Consider the following 20090-nt stretch of genomic DNA (forward strand, 5'->3'; position numbering starts at 1 on the left):
GTATTTACTCATACTCGAAGCTAATTTTGGTCAGCCAAAGTCAACTGGGTGTAAGAGCTCCCTAACAGAGTCCACAAAGTTGGTAGTTTCTTTCGGGCAATTTCTCAAACACGTCTAATGCAAGTCCGGATGTAGTATCTAAAATACAAACGCGAATCCGATCTTATTGCACTTTTAAAAGAGTTAAAACATATGAATATTAAGATTAAACCATGGAAAGAGCAAAGCGGAACAGGCAAAGCGGAGGTGTAGCAGTATATCACCAATTAGCTTAAAATTTAAGACAGAAGCTTCCTAAATCTTATATGCCAGATTCAAAACAGCATAAGGAGACATTCTTCAAATTAAAAACCAATACAATCTTAAATCTAAATAACACTTATAATAAGAAAAGGTGGGGGAAACAAAGAATTTTTTTTTTGGAAAAAGTCAGTTAAAATTGTAGAGGCAACTGACCTGGAGAGGGAAGAGCTAGAGACGAAGCAAAACGGTAGTAGAGCGAGTGCTCATCAGTTGCAAGTGTTAGCACGTGGCTTAGGCCAAAATATTTACAGTTTTACCAAAATGCCCTACGACCCTAAGCTGCTCAAACTGTCTCAGGAATTTTGCCCTTTTATGTTAAAAGACCAAAGTACCTCAAATTTAAAAGAGAGAAAGTGAGATTGGCCAATATTATCCCTTATCTTTGAGGGTAGGTCTATTTTGGTCCCTCAAATATTACATTGAGCATATTTAGTCTCTTAAGTTTGCTAAAGTGGAGCACCTTTATCTCACTGACACAATATGTTCAAAAACTAACGGAGTTACCCAACTCCGATTTATGAAGCAAATCTTCTGCTCTGAAGGAAAACGTTTCCTCTCCTTTTATTGGATAACACAAATTATCACTTTAATTCCTCATTTTTAGATAATGTCTTTTAAAATTTTGACCTTGAAAATATTCCCCTTTTGTGCCAGTTTTTAATGAGAAAATGACACTGTATAGCCGCTATAAAAATAATAACCGAAAAAATATATAAAAATTATATATACAAATTTTATATACTTTTTCCGCTACTAGATGTAACTAGTTTCTGACACGGGCTAAAAGTAATAATACCTCGGTTATTCGTTTGCTTCAATAATATGCCTAGAAGTGATCGTGACAGCTCTATTTTTTTTTAAATTTTAACTTTTCTTTTTGGAAAAATCAATCGAAATTTTTAAATATATATATACAAAAAGTATATAAATTTTATTCATTTTTCGGCTATTAGTTTTACAGCAGCCATACAATGTCATTTTCTCGTTAAAAACTGGCATAGAAGGGGATATTTCAAGGTCAAAATTTCAGAAGACATTATCTGAAAAATGAGGAATTAAAGTGATAATTTGCATTATCCAATAAAAGGAGAGGAAACGTTTTGCTTCAGAGTAGAAGATTTGCTCCATGAATCAGAGTTAGGTAACACCTTTAGTTTTTGAACATATTGCGTCAGTGAGACTAAATGTGCTCCACTTTAGCATACTTAAGGGACTAAATATGCTCAAAATTATATTTAAAGTACCAAAATAGACCTATACAGTATTGGTCAAAAACTCGAGAGAAAGTAGTAACAGAGACTATTTATGTCCTTGCATCTTTTGCAGGGTTTAAGGAGCCAGGTGAGAAGAGATAATCAAGAGGGCAGCTGAAAACAGAGGCTCAATTTGGGGCGGAATGAATAAAGATTTCAACCACGGTTAGCTTACTTCTTCTTCATCTTTTTCTCTAACCCAAAGCTCGAGTTTCTCATCTCTTCAAATTTCTATCACGACTCTAATTTAGATTCCAGTTTTTCTCGATTTTTGATTCTATTTAATCACCTTTATCTTCTTCTTTTTTAAATCTTCGCGTTGCTTTGGTGCCCCCAGCATTTAATTGTTTATCAAAAGAAAAACTTTATTTCATGTTTGTGATTGCAGCTGCTCACGTTGCGGTATTGAAAATTATAATTTAAGATGTTGTAATCGAGGCCTGTAAAACGCTTCCCACTCTCGTCCCCTCTTTTTCTTTCTTTCCTTATTTTTTCTATCGTTTGATTTTTTTTTTCTTGTTGTTGTCTTTTCCCATAATTTTACTATTGAAAACGTGCCATTTGTGAATTCAATCTACCTACATTGCTGGCAGTTAATTTTGTCCTCACTTGATGAATTCAGATAGAGGAAAACCTCGAACTGCATCAGGTCCGCCTCGCACCATTAATGTGCACAAATTTGCTGAGTCTCGAGCTTCTGAACTTGAGTCTCTTCACTCAATTGTAAAAGAACGATTAAGTAATGATTTTAAATCTCAAAGAAGCAAGAGAAGACGAACAACTGGACATGACAATAGACTGGCAAAGAGTAGAGATAGAAAGAAGCAGAAAGCAGGAGAGGATAATGTAACTACCCCAGACCATTTGGAGAACGATAAGAAGAAACTTCCACGCCATGTTCGTAGGAAACTTGAACTTACAAAGAATTCTCTTGATGGCTTCTCAACTTCAGGAGATGGGACAAAGAGACTCAGAACTCACTTATGGCATGCTAAGCGTTTCACAATGACAAAACTTTGGGGATTCTACCTTCCCCTTGGTGTGCAGGGCAGGTAATAAGCTCTTAGCAATATGTCCAAAGCGCAGCGACAAAGTTTTAACTTAATCGTAGTGCATTGAAAAGAACCATTTGTTATCTTGTGGTTAAATAACGATTCACTCTCCACAACAGAGAGAGAGAGAGAGGAGCACATTTGTTCAGTTTACATGGTTAAAAAATTTCCTATTGTATGCTTTCTATTGTGGGGGAGAAGGTCGTTGAATCTTAATATTTCATTAATTATGAATATATGATGCAGCGGGAGGGGCTCAAGAGCTCTTTTGAAGAAACTAAAGGGAGGAGTACTAGTCCATGATGCAAGTTATTGCAGTGCTGTGCAGTTGAAGGGTCCAGAGGCAGGCATTTACCTACTCTTTCTTGCCAAGCTTTACTTGATATTTGTTCTAACTTATTTCCGTTTGGTGACTGGCTTACTTTGAGACCCGTGGCATCTGATTAAATGAACATTTGTGTTACTTATCAAAAAAGAAAATAGATATTTGTGTTTATTTCTATCAATTATCTACCCAAACCTTGCAATTATGAGCCCAGAAAAAAGAAACAGTAGCAAGGAAATAGCGGTCTTCTCTTGCTAGAGATTGTGCTTATAATGTGGCCATTCACATATTCTTCCAGGATTTGTTGCTGTCAATCCTAGAAACTGTGCTTGTGCCTTCTCCATGTTCACATTGTGAAGATGCTCGTTCTGACATACTCTCTGGTGCTATCAACGGTAGTGCTGAGGTGGGTGGTCCATCTTAGTATTTCATTTAGAGTGGTATTGCCTCCAAAATTTGCTTACTTGATATTTCTGTTTCTTTGGCAGCTCCATCATGCAGGAGCTGTTTTTTCTCAGACAATTGCTCCTGTAACCTATATGTGGCAACCACAACAGTGTAGGAATGCCGATACAAAGGTTGATCATTCCAATATATGTGGTGAACAACAGAAAATTGATGGCTGTTCTTCTTTAAGGCGGCTGTGGGTTTGGATACATGCTGCTGCCTTTAAAGAAGGATATAATGCTTTGCAAAATGCGTGTGAAAGGCAGGTTGAGTAAAGAATCATATGGTGTCCATTTCTAATAGCTCATATGTACTAGTCTCCTTATTAATTTCTCCGGTTTTAGATGTTACAGTGACATGATGATGGCTTTACACATATTCTTTTCTTGATTATAAATGCACATACTGTTCACAGAACATGTAGTTTACTTGCCTTTTCATGTTGCTGTTGTGTAGATCAGAAATATTGCTTCTTGATTTTCAGGTAGATGTAGCTGGCACTAGAGTTAGTTGCATTTCCCTTGAGAACCACCTTGGGAAGCTGGAAGTGATGGGATCAAGGGCATCTCAGCTTCTTCAAAAGATGTTACATCCTTCGACCTGGTGATACTATTGAAGACACAACCTTTCTATTTTAACTGAATTATGAGCATGTTAACTGAATATCGTTGTTGCGATGCAGTTCTTCAGTAAATTCTTCCCTAGTAAAGTATGCATCCTACATTGAGAATGATGATCAAATCCCATCTTCAGCAATCTTCTCTCTCTCTGTCCATGATCCTCGGTTTTTGGATAAAGATATTACTAATGCTTCGGAAGCAAAGGTTCAAGATACACTATCTTATAAGAAAGACGAGCGCGGAGGAAATGGAACTCCAAAAAGAGATATGAAGTTACTCCCGTGTTCGTTCTTAGAACCTGAAGGGAGTCATGGCTTATCTGAGTGTATTGATCTGTGGGATACTAAAAAGGACATAGATCCTCCAATAGAAGAAAACATCCTTTGCATGGAGAAACACCGTCAGCGTATGGAGTTGTTTCGCATTGGTGATATGAGCACATGCAGACAACAACCTTCTAGTGCGAGGCGATTTTCTAGATTCTGCCCTATACTGCTTCTCAGAAGTGATAGCCAGAAAACTTCCATTATAAGGTGAATTTCCCAGCATAACATTTGGAAATGAAAAATAAGTCTGATTTATATTTAGACATAGTTGCTCAATATACTTTCATGACTAAAACACATTGTGTGTGCTGAAACTCGAACTCTCGTGCCACAAACACCTCTTATGTGTCCAAACTTTCTTTTAACTTCACTTCAGTAAAGTTTGCTTTTCTTTCTTAAAAAGCTATTTGTTGGTCGTACTGCAACAATCTTGTCATATCTCCTTTGCTGGTCTAACCTCTTGGGAGAATGGACATTCATAGTTCACTCACCATTGAGTCTCGTAAATCCGTTTATATAAGAAAATGAGGCAATTGCACTTCATGTTTTGATATGGATTCCCTTGATTTGTAACAATCAAGCAATTGTGTTCTTATATGGTGAATACCTCATAACTGTTCTTTTAAATCTCTCTTCAGATGGTCTATTATTCTTCCACTGTCTTGGATCAAGGTCTTTTGGATGGCTATTGTGACCAATGGTGCTCAACCGATTGGCTTGAGAGAGCAGCACTGGATATCTTGTGAAGTCAGTATGGATGTTCTGCTTTCGCTATGAATTTGAGTCTGACATCGCTTTAAATCCCAATTTATGTTTTTCCTATTTGCAGCTTGGGTTGCCATGCTTTCCAAGGGAATTCCCTGATTGCAGTGCATATGCTTGTTTTATGGCCTTGGAGGAAGCTGCTTATGATAAAAAGTCGGAGCTCCGTTCTCCTCATACAAGGACTTGGAAAGTTCCAGTTCCATCTCCATGGGACAGTCTCCGCCTTGCTCTAGAAGGACTCAATGGGGCAGCTCATAGCCGGGTACAACATGAACAACTTTTACCAAATGATATGATCAGAAACATAGCAATGAATAATCCATACCTGAGAAGTTGCAAATCAGAAACAGAGAGTAGTTGTAGTGCTCCATTCGAGGGATTTGTGGCTAGGACATGTAATGTGCTGGCTCAGTTTTTGGATGAGATTAAAGCTAGCCATCTACTTTTATTTCCGAAAGTGCTTCACAGTAAGAAGTGCATCGGCAAATTTATGAAGGACGAAAAGATTCTCAATGAGGATGCAGATGGGGTCATTTACCAAATAAATCAGGACCAAAAATTGTGTTTGGTCAGAGTTCTTTTGCATGCCTACAGAGAAGGTTCTTTCGAAGAAGGAGCAGTTGTTTGTGCACCTCACATCGATGATGTAATGTTGTGGACAACCAGGTGACATTTGTTATCCATGTTGTATTCAGTTATTTGCTTTCCCTGTCCATTTACTTGTACTTATTTGTTGCTGATAGAGCTTGTATCCAGCAGTTTGAGAATTTCATATGATACACAAAGAAAATGCAGGACTAAGCCCACTGCTAAATGGCAATGTTTTGAGAACAAACATTTTGGCAGATTACTCTTGACCTCATATGTGATGACTCCGTGAACTTCACCCTAACACTGTCCACTATACTAGAGCCTACTTTTGAGAGAGAGTATTTAAAATCATTTCAACAATTGTGCCATAGTTATGCAGGAATTAATTATGCAGATAAGTAATGCAGGAATTAGTTATGCAGTGATTAGTTATGCAGGGATTATTTCTTTGGATCAATGGTTTTTTTTTTTTTGGTTGGGAAATTAATATAGTACATTATATAACCAGCTAAAAATATAACAAATTAGTGTTAGCAAGCAGAGTTTATATAGCACTGCAATAAGCTGGGCATAGCTAGGAATTGAACTTGTATTTCTTCATGTCCTTTTAAGTCTTTGTACTAGAAATAGAACTGGTTTATGCAACTTCTTTTAATAAATATTAATATTGTACCAAATCTCCAAAGAGTTGGGTACAGATGAATCTATCGAAAAGGAAAGCATGTGTGGAATGATAGAGGGTAATTTAATCATTTCAGTATTTTATCCATGTATTACGAATACATGTATTAGTTATCCATCTTCTACCCCGCATAAAATAATACGTAAATTGACTCATAACTTATACATGTTTTATTTATGTGGAATTGTAAAATGCCAACCAAACATTGTATTTGTTGTGCTAATTTTATACTAAGTAACTAAAGGCTACCAAACATGGTATTAATTATGCTACTTCTAATACATGAATAAATTACTCCCTAGTGTGTATGTGTCTGTGTACGTACTACTAGATAATATATGGTTAAGTAGATTGTATGATCTCTTCCTGTTATTTTGGTCTGCTCTTCTCCCTTCAACTAAAGTCTGGAAAAAATAGCAATCTTGAAAAGTCTTTGAAAAATCTGTTCAAGATTTCTATCAATGTTTTCATCTGTAGCCATTATGTGTTAGTAATTATATGGATAAGATGTAATTGCAGGTTCTTTTGTGACGTTTCTGGTATATGATCTAACTGAACAATCTTATTGATGCTTGCTGAATCTTCTGTTAAATAAAAGTAAAAGAAGTATTACTTGATCCCCAAAAATAAAAAGAAATGTAAAGGGAGCTTAAGTTTCTTATTCTCAGATGCACCTATTTTAAGTTATCAATTCTGCAGATCAGAGATCTCCAAAGGAGAACTTCAAGTACCTGAGTCCTTTGCGAGATCGTGCTTCTCCCAGCAAGCAACTGGTAAATGGGAATTTCAAGTACCTGAAGAACCTGCTGCTAAAGAATCTTGTAGATTACCGATTGGCTTTATTACAACAGGATTTGTTCGAGGAAGGTTAGTAACTTAAATGGTAATGCTGTATTGCATTGTAACTGTAGTATAATCTCAGATAAAGAAAATTTTAAATTGGAGGAAAAGTTAGTTTTTCGAAAGTTATGATCTGTTCTTTCATTTTGGCACTGATGAATTTATCCTGCAGCAAGAAGCCTGTCGCAGTGGCTCTTTGCGAGGCTGTCTGTCTTGCTCGCCTGAGAGAGGAACAGTGGAAGGCTGTAGATGTTAGGAAAAGAAGGAAGGAGATCTATGTCCTGGTTAGAAATTTAAGGTCCACCGCATATAGACTTGCTCTTGCTTCTATCGTCCTAGAACAATGGGAAGATGATTTGGAGTGCATGTGATTAGACGAGGGTTAATTAAGATTAGTAACAGGATTTATGCAGAAAACTCTCTCCCCCCACCCCCCACCCCCACCCAAAAAGAAAAAAAGGGGAGAGAAGTTGCAGTCTCATGTGTGAACTCTGATATGTATTTACCTTAAGATTGCACAATATTTATCCAAATGTTCAATGTCAACAAATTGAAGAGAGGAATTAGTCTAGTAGAAATTCTTGGGGAAATTTTATTACATTCTTTTGCTATTTTCTTCCTGTGCAACCCAAGCATTGATTTCGTCAGCTTATTTTTTTTATCTTTTGTGTTATTAATAAACGGGAACAGAGCAGGATTTATTGTTGAAATGTTATTTGCTTCTTCATTTGAGATGGAACAGTGCTAATCAAAGAACAACCGAGAATAGCAATTATCTCCTGTTTAAACTCATAAATCCAATCACAATCACTATATCTGGTAGTCTGGTACTTCAAAGGAGAGAGGTTCACTAAGAAGCAATTTTTTTTTGTTCGTGGCCCCTTTTACGTTCAGTTTCATCTGTTGGATATTTGTTGTCATTTTGTTTTTTTCCCTCTCTTTTGCTTTCTTTCTTTCACAAAATTTTCAACCAGTAGCAATGTTATCGTCCAATCAAAATATTTAATGTATTCGTAACCATAGTTCACTACTGGAAGATTCTGTCCAATCTGAAATATCAAGTTCTTAACGAGCCAGCTGACACCACATTAATGCAGAATAACTCTGCTTGGATGCTAACTTGTTTCATTATCTTCTATTTTCTAAATCATATAACTTACACAAGAAAATCAATATCTTGTAGCTCTACAGGTAGTGTAACATTCCCATCTCTAATAGCCATCAACTCACTTGATTTCCCTTCCAAATAAGCTTCCAAAAATGCAACCAGAACCCCTCCAACAAATCTCCTCATTGGTTCTCTAGATTTCCCTTTCTTGCACAAACAATAAGTAGCCTTGCCTCTAATTCCTTTCGTTTCATCATCTAACATATCATTGTGTCCATAATCCTTTGCCACAAAGTAACAAGCTGGCTTGCAACATTCACGGTAGAAATTGCGATGGTTTACCCCATTGGGAGCACAAGCAGGGAATAGAGGGTTCTTTTTAACTTCTCCCAAACCCGAGCCAATTACCATCACTGCCATATCAAGATTGAAGGAATAAGGAGTATAGGTGAGAACTGATGGTGGAGTTTGTTTTCCTTTGTCCATGCCGTCAACAAGATCAACACCGATCAATGCTGAAAATTTCAGGTTAGTAGAAATATTAGCAATTTTTCCAAGAGCTAGCGCGAATGCAACTTTTCCTCCACGACTATGGCCTGCTAGTCCTAGTTTTTTTCAAGTTTGGCTCAACATCGGATGGAAGGTAATGGTCACACATCCAAAAATCACAACTTTGAGGAATATTAGTCGTTTCCACTCGCAGGTAACTGCTGCTTTCTTTTGTTTGGAATTCTATGTTCAGTGTTTACTTTGAGGCTGTAAATCATATCTAAGAGCTCCGAATTTCTACCTCATGTGCCTTGAGTTTGCACTCTTTACATACAGTCAGTAGTTCCATTTTTTCCTGGCTTTGATTTTGTTATCAATAATATTATGGAAAGTTAGAATTTGGTGTTTCAAAGTTTTAGCCATCCATTGGCTTCTTTTTTCTTTTAGGTACTGGAGCCCTGTTGATGTGTATGTTGGTGGTGCTGAGCATGCTGTTCTTCATTTACTTTATGCCAGGTTCTGGCACAAGGTTAGAGCTCCGAATACACTTATTACAAATAAAAGGAATTCTCCCAGTTTCAAGCTTTGGTTGCCCCTCTTTAGCTACTGCAGATGTTGTCACTATTCCAGTTAATTCAAGTGAGCCATACATTTCTTCTTCTTCCCTTTGTCACTTGTTTATGGGTGATGAATCCCTTCGCTAACCTAAATTGGACTTCAATTAATTGTTAGACAAGCCAAAATGAAAAGAATCTTCTTCTAGTCTGAGTATACATGTGGAAAAATAGACGAGGTAGGACAGAGAAACCAAAAAAAGGTAAGTTACCTTCTCAAAAACCAAAAAAGGCTTAACAAGCAAGAGGAATGGCCACTTTTTTTTCTCCTTCAGAAGAGCAATTCAATTCACAAGAGCATGTTATATTTCTTCTCTAACATTTCTATTAAAAATCATGACTAGGTTCATTGTTGCAGGTTCTCTATGACATAGGTGTTGTGTCAACAAAGGAACCATTTAAGAGTGTCATAAATCAGGGCATCATCCTTGGTGAAGTAAGTTGATTTGCTTGGTCTTGAAAGTCCATGATTTCATTGCCTATCTTTAATGATCAAGTTGGCAGGTTCAATATACATCATCCAAAGATGACAAAGGAAACTTGATATCAGCAGACTCTGCCTATGAGCAGCCTGAGTACAACCAAGAGAAAATACCTGAGGAAAAGGTTTATTTATATACTGATTATGTGCAATTACTTAAATCTTTTAGCATCTTTTTATGTTAGTTTTAGCTTTCAGAATGTAATTCATCAGTTTGAAACTGTATTTTTGATGGTGAATAGGTCATGAAATCTGGTGATTTCTTTGTATTGAAAGATAACCCCAATATTCGCTTGATTGCCCGAGCTCACAAGATGAGTAAAAGTAGGGGAAATGTCATCAATCCTGATGATGTTGTTTTGGAGTATGGTGCAGATTCTCTACGCTTATATGAAATGTTTATGGGTCCATTAAGGTGTGTCTCCTTATCTTTTGCTTTTCAAATTTTTTGTTTATTGTAATTAATATATGTACACAACCATTTCAAAGTTGTATCCGCACGGCATATCTTCTACTGCATAATGCACATCTTTATTATGTCCGATAGAGACTCGAAAACATGGAATACAAGTAGTATTGAAGGCGTGCACCGTTTCCTAGCAAGATCTTGGAGATTGGTTGTTGGTTCACCCTTGCCCACTGGTTCATATCCGGATGGAACTTCCATAGTTGATGCGAAACCTTCAATTGAACAACTTCGTTCTTTACACAGATGCATTGATAAGGTAGTACTACTTGTCATTGGTTATGGCTGGCATGTATTCTTTAGGATTGAATATTGTTGGAGCGTTAATGCTTTCCTGTTATTACACAGCAATCATTGATTTGCGAGTTGTTTTAACGTAACAGGTAACTGGAGAAATTGAAGGAACTCGGTTCAACACTGGAATTTCTGCAATGATGGAATTTATTAACGTGAATCTTCTCCTTTTACACTATCCTCATTTCTCCCTCACTGCTCAAAGAATAGGAAAAAAAAGGAAAAGAATAGGGATATAAATTATTTTTTGTCTAAACTTTTGTCAGTCTGTTGGAGCATTTCTCAAGGAAAAGGGAAAAGTCATATCACTTCTATCTTGTCAAATTTTCAAAATTGTCAAGCTTGGCAGGTTGAAAGAGCAGCTTAATCCAAAACTCTGATGTGCTTGCAAGAGTTAATTGCATAAGGGAAGAGATTTCAGTCTCCTCTTCTAGGTAAAGAAATACAAAATTGATGAACTACTCCCAAGAGGACTTCTCTAGCTCTTCTCATTCCCTGTTAAATTGAAATTTCCAATTGAATGCTTGTAGACTTCACTGACAAAAAAGGCTAGCTCGGTGCATTGGGCTCCCACTATGCACGGGTCCGGGGAAGGGCTGGACCACATTGGGTCTATTTTATGCCATCTTACCCGTATTTCCGCAAGAAGCTATTTAGCATATTCCTTGAAATGAGATCAAATTAGACGCTTGAATTTCCTCCACGGAAAAATAAGGAAAATTAAGAAGGGAAACAGAGAGTGATGCTATATTAAACTCCTTGCAAGTTACCTGTTTCTGATAGCATTTGGACTAATCCTTTGGATCTCATGTTTTTAGTGGGACAAACTTCCGAGATCAATTATTGAAGCATTTGTTTTGCTGCTCTCACCATATGCACCTCACATGGCAGAGGAGCTCTGGTCTCGTCTTGGACACTCAAATTCCTTGGCATGTGAGCCCTTCCCTAAGGTGAGCTTTTCCTTGATCCTAGATTTTTACTCTGTATTCCTCTTTCCCCCATCCTGCCGTTCGGACAGACGACGGATCACTCGTCTTTTCTAGTCTTATTCTGTTGCTAAAGAAAAGGGAACTAAGTTACAAACATCCTACTAGAGAGCTTCTGTAAATACTTAGTCGTCCAGTTTTCTTGTAAAACTGCAGGAGTCCATTTTCAGCAAATATTCCACACAAGCAGGCTAAAATACATGTATTTTTGAAAGTTATGAATACTTACTGTTGTCTATAGTGGCCTCGAGAAACTAATTAAATTTATGGGATTACTAAAAGCTCATGAACTTCTTACTTTATCAAAAAGAAATAGAAGAAGCTCATGAACATCTTAAATCATTGGATTAAGTGAAGCGCTTGCTGATTACCGTTATAATGACAGGTTGATGCTGCATATTTAAAAGAGAGCACTGTAGTCCTTCCAGTCCAAATAAATGGAAAGACGAGAGGTACCATACTGGTTGAAGAAACATGCACAGAAGAGGAGGCCTTTAGATTAGCTTCACTTGATACAAAACTATCCAAGTTTTTGGATGGGAAATCTATTAGGAAGAGAATTTACGTCCAAGGAAAAATTCTGAACATTGTCATAGATGTACAGAAAAAGGTTAAGGTAGCTCAAGAAAAGCTGATACAATGCCTGGAATCCCTATAAGTTATGTTGTTTCATAAGTGTTGATGGATTAACAACTGTGGAGTTGCAAGCAGCGATGGTTTCTGTACCATAATTCATTTGTTGTACATTATTGTTAGAGGACAATAAGCTCCCGGGCTGTGGAAGTGGAATAGGCTCTGTTGTATAGTAGAAGAGAGAAAGAGGGGTCTGCGGAATTGCTTAATCTATTAGTTTGTGTAACTTATGTTCGTTGTTGTACCATTGTATTTGAATACGCTGTTCTTGTATTTATATATTAAGGTTTCTTCACAGAAACATCATAAGTCACAGCTTCAGTGAACATTGTTTCATTTTGCAAGGATTGTTAGTTACTTTTCCAAATGTTTTCAAGTGGCTTTGTACCCCTCCGCTCACCCACGGTTCATTTTCATTTATAGCAGGACAATGGCGGATGTAGCAGCCGATAGCAGATGCACTACTGTTGCCTTCTAGATGAACTATACATTTATATAAGAAACATTTATTTATTTTTTCTAGATACTCATATAATTTTTTGCCTTTTGTTTTGGTTTCCCATTTGGTGTTCGATAATCGCTTTGGGGCTTGACTAATCCAGATTCAGACTAAGAAGTCCCACTTTATAGGTAAAAATTAACTCATCACGTCTCCATTACCCAAGACTTGAACTCGAGACCTCTGACAAAAAGACTTTAGCTACAACTCTACTAGGGAAGAAGCCTCCATGTTCTCACGTCTTAATTTCCCCATTTTAAATAATGGAATCGTCTCGTTTACTTCAGTGGTCGGTTCCAAACTCATCCAATTTTACTTGTGGTGACGATTTGTGCATGTGCTTCCATTGAACTCTTGACAGATTTCAGAATTTCTCCTAATTCCATGAGGGGGAAAGTATCTAGTCTTAGATGTTTACTGTTGGAATATCTTCAATTTGATATTTCTGATTCAGGATTTTATAAAACTACTCTAGTATTTATGCATGTGCGTTTGCATAAGGTAGTAACAATATGGAGTACATTGTTTTTACCATTTTCTATACAATGATGTTTGTTGATTTAGAAACATTTCAATTATAAAGTGTTGACAAATCGAAAAATACCATTGTTATGCACCTTCTTACAAAATTTATGTTCAGTTAGAAAATTGATATTGTCTAATTATAAAAAAAAAAATTAAAAATTACGATTGCTTGGAAATAACTCCACCTATATATGCTTCTCGAAAGTGAACATAAAAGTAGTCTAATTAGGAATCTTTGAAGTAATTATGTTAAGGAATTTTGTTTGATTGAGATATTAGCTCAATATTTTTTTTTAAAATAATACTTTTTATTCTCCAATTTTTAATCATCGAAATCACAATTGTGTGACAGATGGGAGAATTGTAGGCCAAGGACCATATTGTTGTTGTATTGATGAATACTTACGACTTTAATTAGGCAGCGAATGAGGATTGAGGAATACGATCATTGCATAGCCTGCGGGGGGAACGACGTCGTGAGTATCACCCCGTTGTTTGTTTGTGAGACAGCTGTGCAACAAAGGAACAAAACAAAAAGGCAAAGCAAGATACTCGTAATTTGGTTGTGGAAAAAGAAAGAAGGAAAGAGCAATTGGTGTCGTCTCTCAACTGCTTCTCTCCCTTCAACCGCCACCTCTTCAATGTACAGTTGTACACGCACATAAATATACTTATTCAGATACACAAAGTACATTTCTGATGCAAATTTGAATTGTTTCAATTTCAGGAGGAGAAGGAAGAAGAGGAGGAAAGAGTATTCAAACCTATGAAGAAGAATTCGGCGGCGGCGACCGCCGGAATGTCAGTGCGAAACGTCTTGTGGTTGTGGTGGAAACTGGTGGTTATAGTTTCTCTTACTCTTTGCGTCTTAGCTTTTTTGAAGCTCCAAAGCTACTCTCTTTCCGATTCGGAACTTTCTTCTTCTATTTCTACTACTTCTTCAATTTCTCGTAGATCCCGAGCTGTTGAATATAGCGGCAATCCTAAAGTTGCTTTCCTTTTTCTAGTCCGTCGCAATTTGCCTCTCGATTTCCTTTGGGGAAGTTTCTTCGAGGTCAGCTGATTTTTCAATTTTTCATAATTCATTAAGCTCCTTAAGTGAAAATTCATCTGTTTTTTAATTTACTTGTGCGTAATGGTTGTTTCAGAATCTGAATCAACTATTTTTCCATAATCTCTTTGGTGTATGCAGAATGCAGATACCGGTAATTTCTCGATATATATACATTCGGAGCCAGGTTTTGTGTTTGATGAGTCTACTACAAGATCGCCTTTCTTCTATAATCGCCAATTGACTAATAGCACCAAGGTACGCGGTGTTACTTGCTAACTCTGTTGCTACATTTGTAATAGAAAAAGAAATTTTTATCTTCATTGTGTTATTTTTTAGTATTTTCTTGTAATCCAAGTGATTTCATTTCTTAGTGACATGAGCTTTTCATGCCAGTTCATTAATTCCTCTAATTTGTTGGTTTTTTAGATTCAAGACCTTAAGTTCTTTTAGATTATTCTTGCACCAACCTAGAAACTATTTTTGGTTTTTGGTAATCCATCCACTCCGATTTATATGGCACTCTTTCTCTTTTTCAACGTACCAAATTGTGTGACAATATTCCCATATTCTATTTCTATTTTGTACAACTTTCATGACTCTTAAAAATTCTGTATCATTTGACTTATTAAATTTAATCTTTGATGTGATGTTTCCTGTATCAGATAATTCTCATCTGACAGTGTAGTATTATTAATTCACTTCCCTTTGCTCTTTCTATCACTTTCATACCTTTACCAGATTGATATTAAGATTGACCTGTAGGTAGCCTGGGGAGAATCAAGTATGATCCAAGCTGAGAAATTATTACTTGGGGCAGCGCTTGATGATGCAGCCAATCAAAGATTCGTTCTCCTGTCGGACAGGTCCTTTTTTTTTTTACTTAACAAAGACTGGATGTATGACATCTCTCAGATAAGTCTGTGTAGGTGGCTTCTTAGTGTTCATGCATGTGCACTGTTGATGCATGACATGATCAGCAATTGCTTCAGATATTGGTTACCATCTGCCCTCCAACTGGTTTTTTATACTTCCCCTTTCTCGTGCACCCCAATTTACTTGATTCTTTCCCTTAAATGGAAAAATCTGCTGTCTTTTTAAACATCCTTCCTATTATTTTGAAGTTTCTTTGTCGATCAATGTCTATACATGCATTCTTTTTGAGTATATATTTAACTAAGAGGAATTCTTATATTGGTCATCTCAAACTCATTTACCTATTCATACCTTCTGTTTTGTTAACTCACTGCTCAAAACCGGGTCATCTGAATTGCATTGGAGGCAATATTAATACTTGTGTTAGATATCAAGACTCCAGTAGAGCTATATGAATTTGGGTTCCAATTGAACAAGAAACAGTTATATAACTTTTCTAGACATGCGTAGCACAGATGCTTATCATCATTACTATGTTGCTTAGACATGGATATCGTTGGATAAGAACAAGACACGTAGGGCAAATCGTCCAGTATGCAGTTGCACTTGAGACTAAGTGTCTATGCAACCTATCTTCTCGGCTTCTCGTCAGTGAATCATGAGAGCGCATATATCAACATGTAGTGTCTTTCAATTTTTTATCCTGCATTTTCCTTCTGTTTGTTTCGCCCAATTATTGAGTTATGGGTGTGCCCTGTTGTTAAGATTCTTTTTTATTTAATTGTGTAATGGTTGATGTTGCAGCTGTGTTCCACTGTACAACTTTAGCTACATATACAACTACTTGATGGCTTCTCCAAGGAGCTTTGTTGACAGGTAGATTGGATATAGATTTTTCTTGTTCTTTTCTTTCCTTCTGCAGTGAATCACCCCCTTAATTGGGTTCAGGATTTGAGGAACTGGTTTGATTACCAATCAGTTATTTCACATTCTCATATTAGTAGCATTAACTGTAAATGATGAGGTTCTGCTTGTCTTCCAGTTTTCTTGATAAAAAGGAAGCCCGCTACAACCCAAGGATGTCACCCTATATACCAATGAGCAAATGGCGAAAAGGGTCACAGGTAATTGCCCCTCCATCTCAGTTAAATGGGGATTTACATACTGATAGGGCCTTGTCAAATTATTGTACAAGAACATCATTGTTGCACTAACCTTAACTGTGAAATTCATTAACCTATTTAGCTGCGCTAGTGGCTAGGAATATAATAGAGTATAGGCGTGTAGACAAGCTGGGTGTGGCAACTTGGTTCTCCTCTTGAAGGTAACAAGAGAAACATTCTTAGCCTTCAGCCTAGATCTTTTTCTTTATTAACTTTTTGGTGCAACTTGGCCTTTGTGGAGGACACAGATGCCTTGTTAGATATGATTATGGAATTTCACAACTTGTAACTTTGTTTTGTCGCACTAGCTTAGTGCTGATCCTTTTCTAATAAAATTCCTTATTACTTATTAACAAAAAGAAGGCAAAGACGAGAAGCACTTACCGATTCCTACAAAATGGAAAAGGATGTACAGAAGTGAAAAGAATCAAGAATCAAAGAGGTCTGTGAAAAAACTTGTGCATATACAAACAACAACAACAACAACTATGCCTTAGTCCCAAATCCCGACTTCTCCATTTAAGCTCAACTAAAAGCACCTATAAATTTGAAATATGTCAACCTATATACTTAACTATTACAAGTTTAAAGATCTTTCTCAGAAGGGAATACCCACCAGCTTGACAGTCTTTGTTGAAATCGCGCCTGTGGATAAAAGAATTAGTTAGCCTCTACGTGAACATACACCCCATAAAATTTCTTCTTAACTTATAGCATGACTGTCTATCAATGTGAGGGGCATTGATTATTTTATCCAAAAAAAAAAAGTTAGAGGGATTGATTGGTTTTGCCTGATAAAATGTTTTCATCACCTATTAATTGTAAATGTCGTTCTCAAATTTCAATGAGAAGAAATATTCTTTTTATTGCTGATATTTATGTGCGCCCAAGTTATTGTTACTCTTTAAAAGTCATCTTTAGTTTCTGATTAAAAAAAAGGCACCTTTAGTTTCATTCAGCAGTTCTTTCTCCTTTTAAAGTTCCAAGTAGTTTTTATACCTTTAACCAATCTATTCTTAAATTGTCGAAGCTCGGGTGTTTTCATAAGATTATATTATCTCAAATCAATACAATATGCTGTCTGCTTTGCATGAGTGGTGACATGACAGTGTGATTCATTATTATATGCTTCTATGAGTTTTGACTTAACATTTTAGTCCAGTGGATCACTTTAATCAGGAAGCATGCGGAAGTGGTTGCAGATGATGATGCTGTCCTTCGAGTCTTCAAGATGTTCTGCAAGGTTCATATCATGTGCTCTTCCCTCTTTAAACTTCCAAGTATATATTTGGTCAATAGATGCTGCAAAATTTGCAATCATAGTGATTAGTGCTATAAGGTTTAAGATATGCATGCTTAATAAAGCATTGGTGCTTCAGGGTTATAAAAAGCACTGCTTAGCCTCAACAGCCTAAAAGCCCATTTGTACTAATGTCCCACGATGATTCAACATGCTTTGCGATTAATGCCTTCCTTAGTTGATTATTACTGCCAGTTACATTCTCTAAGTGGAACTGTTAATGTGGATTTACGTTGATACACTATATGTCGATATCCAATATGCTTCATTTATCTGATAACTAATAGCTTCAGGATCTTAATCTTGCAGAGACGTCCACCGCTGGAAGCCAGTAAGGGGAAAAAGAATATGGTAAGTTAGTGTGCCTTCTGCAAAGTAGATGCATTTGGCATTATTAATATTTGAGGCAAGGAGATCCACTGTACACATTTCTAGTGCTCTTTTGTCCACTTCCGTGGTTGCCTTGTCTTGTGCGTGCTCCTTTGCAGCGCCATCCTCTTGTGCCAACACTACCACACACCAGCATGGCTCCATGCTAATGCTTCCTCGGTCACCTCAGCTTAGCCACATCCTTGACCACTTCATGGCCCTCATGACGTGTGAAGTTGCGGATGCCATTAGGCTGTGTTGCTTTTGTCATTACTATATTTTATATGTATATATATATATATATATATATATATATATATATATATTGCGGCAAGTTAAAAAAAAAGTCCACACTGAAAACATCTTGTGCGGACATACAGGATTATGACTTTGCCTCTACTCATTATATTTTTTAAATTCATGCTAGCTCATTCTTTTGTTTCCTCAAGCATTCATTTTTTAAATTACATTTGTTTCTTCTAACCTTGCAATGAACCTTGCAGAAACTTCAAAAGCAGCACAACTGCATTCCAGATGAACACTATGTGCAGACATTATTGGCGGTAAGTAATAGACTTGTCCATCTAGGCTACTCTCCATCTTTATTCTTCTTGCGTGTTCGCAGGATTCTGCGACGCATCTTTTTTTCCTGGAACTCCATTCTTTTAGATAACACACACAAAGTAGTCATGTTCAATTGATATTCCAAGGAGTTCTCTTCGTGAATTGCTTGTGAGATTAAAGGTTCTAGTTTTTAATTGTTTTACAGATGCATGGTTTTGAAGGAGAACTTGAACGTAGAACGATAACCTATACAGAGTGGAATGAATCTGTGACAAATATGGAGAAGAAGGGTTGGCATCCTATTACATTTAGCTATTCGGATGCTGGGCCTGTACAGATCAAGAGAATAAAGGTAGTATAGGATGTGTATAATATTCTGTTTTCTCTTGCTTGGGCATTTGGCATTTTGGATTAGTTTCAACTTCTCTTTCTTCAACTTTCCTTTTTGGTTTTCCTTGTTGACTTTCACGTTGGTTTTCTTTTATCAGCTTTGCCTTTTGGTTCTTCTTTGACCTTCTCAGTTGGTTTTCTTGCTTCGACTTTGCTTTTCTTTTTTTTCCCTTCCCTGACTTCCTTAGTTGTTTTCTTTCTTAAAATTTTTTGTTAGTCATTTCTTCAACTTCACTAATTGTTTTTGTTTCTTTAACTCTAGTTATTATTGCATCAAGATATCTTGCCTACTAAACTGATTGCTTTCTTCCTTCCAATTTTTACAGGATATCAGCAATGTTTACTATGAAACTGAATACAGAACAGAGTGGTGTCGGGTTAATTCTACTCTGATCCCCTGTTTTTTGTTTGCGAGGAAATTCTCACGAGGGGCTGCAATGCGCCTCTTGAGTGAAGGAGTAGTTTCTCAGTTTGATGCCTCCTCCATAATGAACTCAACACCGTGATTTCATGAGCCTTTTTTTGGTAGTTTTTGACCTTCGCAGTATACTCGGTGAGGGGATTAGTTGCCCTTGATAGAATTACAACCTACGTGTGTTACAACACCTCTAGCTTACTGATATAGGAAATATACAGGTGGAAGCTGATTGTATTATGGTTCATGTAAGACTTAGTACTGTAGATAAAAACACATTACTTGGTATCTGCCTAATATGCTAGGAATTCTTTTCTTTCTTTTTCATTCGGCTCATACTGCATTATATTTCGAATGGGAAAAGCAAGGGTTCATTTTTGTATGATTGTCTTGAGATAGAAAATACCTCCAGTTTCTTCCCAAAGATGCTTATAAGAAGTTTGTCCATTCTTTGTCAATTTCAACCGAGAGAACTGCTCTCATTGGTTAGATTGTAGTGTGCTCTAAGCTAAAAGGGACATGATCTCATCACTTAGGGCTGTCGATCATTTAAAATTCAGGCGCGATAACTATTGATTTTTTTTAATGATGGGCATCGGATTAGTTTGTCCAAACTTCTACTATTTACTTGGTACCTACTGCTGTCTGCTCTCTGTCAGTACA

General features: G+C 36.7%; 2 protein-coding genes and 1 pseudogene across 8 annotated transcripts; 2 read left to right on the forward strand and 1 right to left on the reverse strand.

Moving 5' to 3' along the window:
- The first annotated feature begins 1626 nt into the window (after positions 1–1626).
- LOC104241944 (ribonucleases P/MRP protein subunit POP1-like) lies at positions 1627–11563 on the forward strand. Of its 7 annotated transcripts, none has more exons than XM_070167744.1 (18): positions 1627–1721; positions 2179–2608; positions 2855–2951; positions 3232–3339; positions 3422–3646; positions 3865–3983; positions 4063–4533; positions 4965–5073; positions 5156–5757; positions 7064–7231; positions 9249–9330; positions 9774–9851; positions 9920–10021; positions 10139–10311; positions 10444–10621; positions 10746–10811; positions 10923–11090; positions 11475–11563. In XM_070167744.1, exons 1-17 carry the CDS (start codon positions 1700–1702, stop codon positions 11034–11036), a joined length of 3144 nt encoding a protein of 1047 aa, XP_070023845.1. In that variant the 5' UTR covers positions 1627–1699; the 3' UTR covers positions 11037–11090; positions 11475–11563. The 7 variants fall into 7 exon arrangements, with proteins under 7 accessions (XP_070023845.1, XP_070023846.1, XP_070023847.1 ...); XM_070167745.1 differs by lacking the exon at positions 11475–11563 and adding an exon at positions 11187–11376; XM_070167746.1 differs by lacking the exon at positions 11475–11563 and having other exon boundaries at positions 10746–11030.
- LOC104241943 (chlorophyllase-2-like) lies at positions 7904–8970 on the reverse strand (annotated as a pseudogene).
- Positions 11564–13781: 2218 nt separating the features above from the next.
- Positions 13782–19809, forward strand: LOC104241942 (glycosyltransferase BC10-like). Its single transcript, XM_009796911.2, has 11 exons — positions 13782–13942; positions 14027–14353; positions 14492–14608; positions 15116–15216; positions 16031–16102; positions 16269–16350; positions 17552–17632; positions 17999–18040; positions 18562–18621; positions 18828–18974; positions 19339–19809. The coding sequence occupies exons 2-11, from the start codon at positions 14066–14068 to the stop codon at positions 19516–19518; spliced, it is 1170 nt and encodes a 389-aa protein (XP_009795213.1). The 5' UTR covers positions 13782–13942; positions 14027–14065; the 3' UTR covers positions 19519–19809.
- Positions 19810–20090: the final 281 nt, after the last annotated feature.

This window comes from Nicotiana sylvestris, chromosome 2 (genome assembly GCF_000393655.2).
Source record: "Nicotiana sylvestris chromosome 2, ASM39365v2, whole genome shotgun sequence".
In the NCBI taxonomy this organism is placed as follows: Eukaryota; Viridiplantae; Streptophyta; class Magnoliopsida; order Solanales; family Solanaceae; genus Nicotiana; species Nicotiana sylvestris.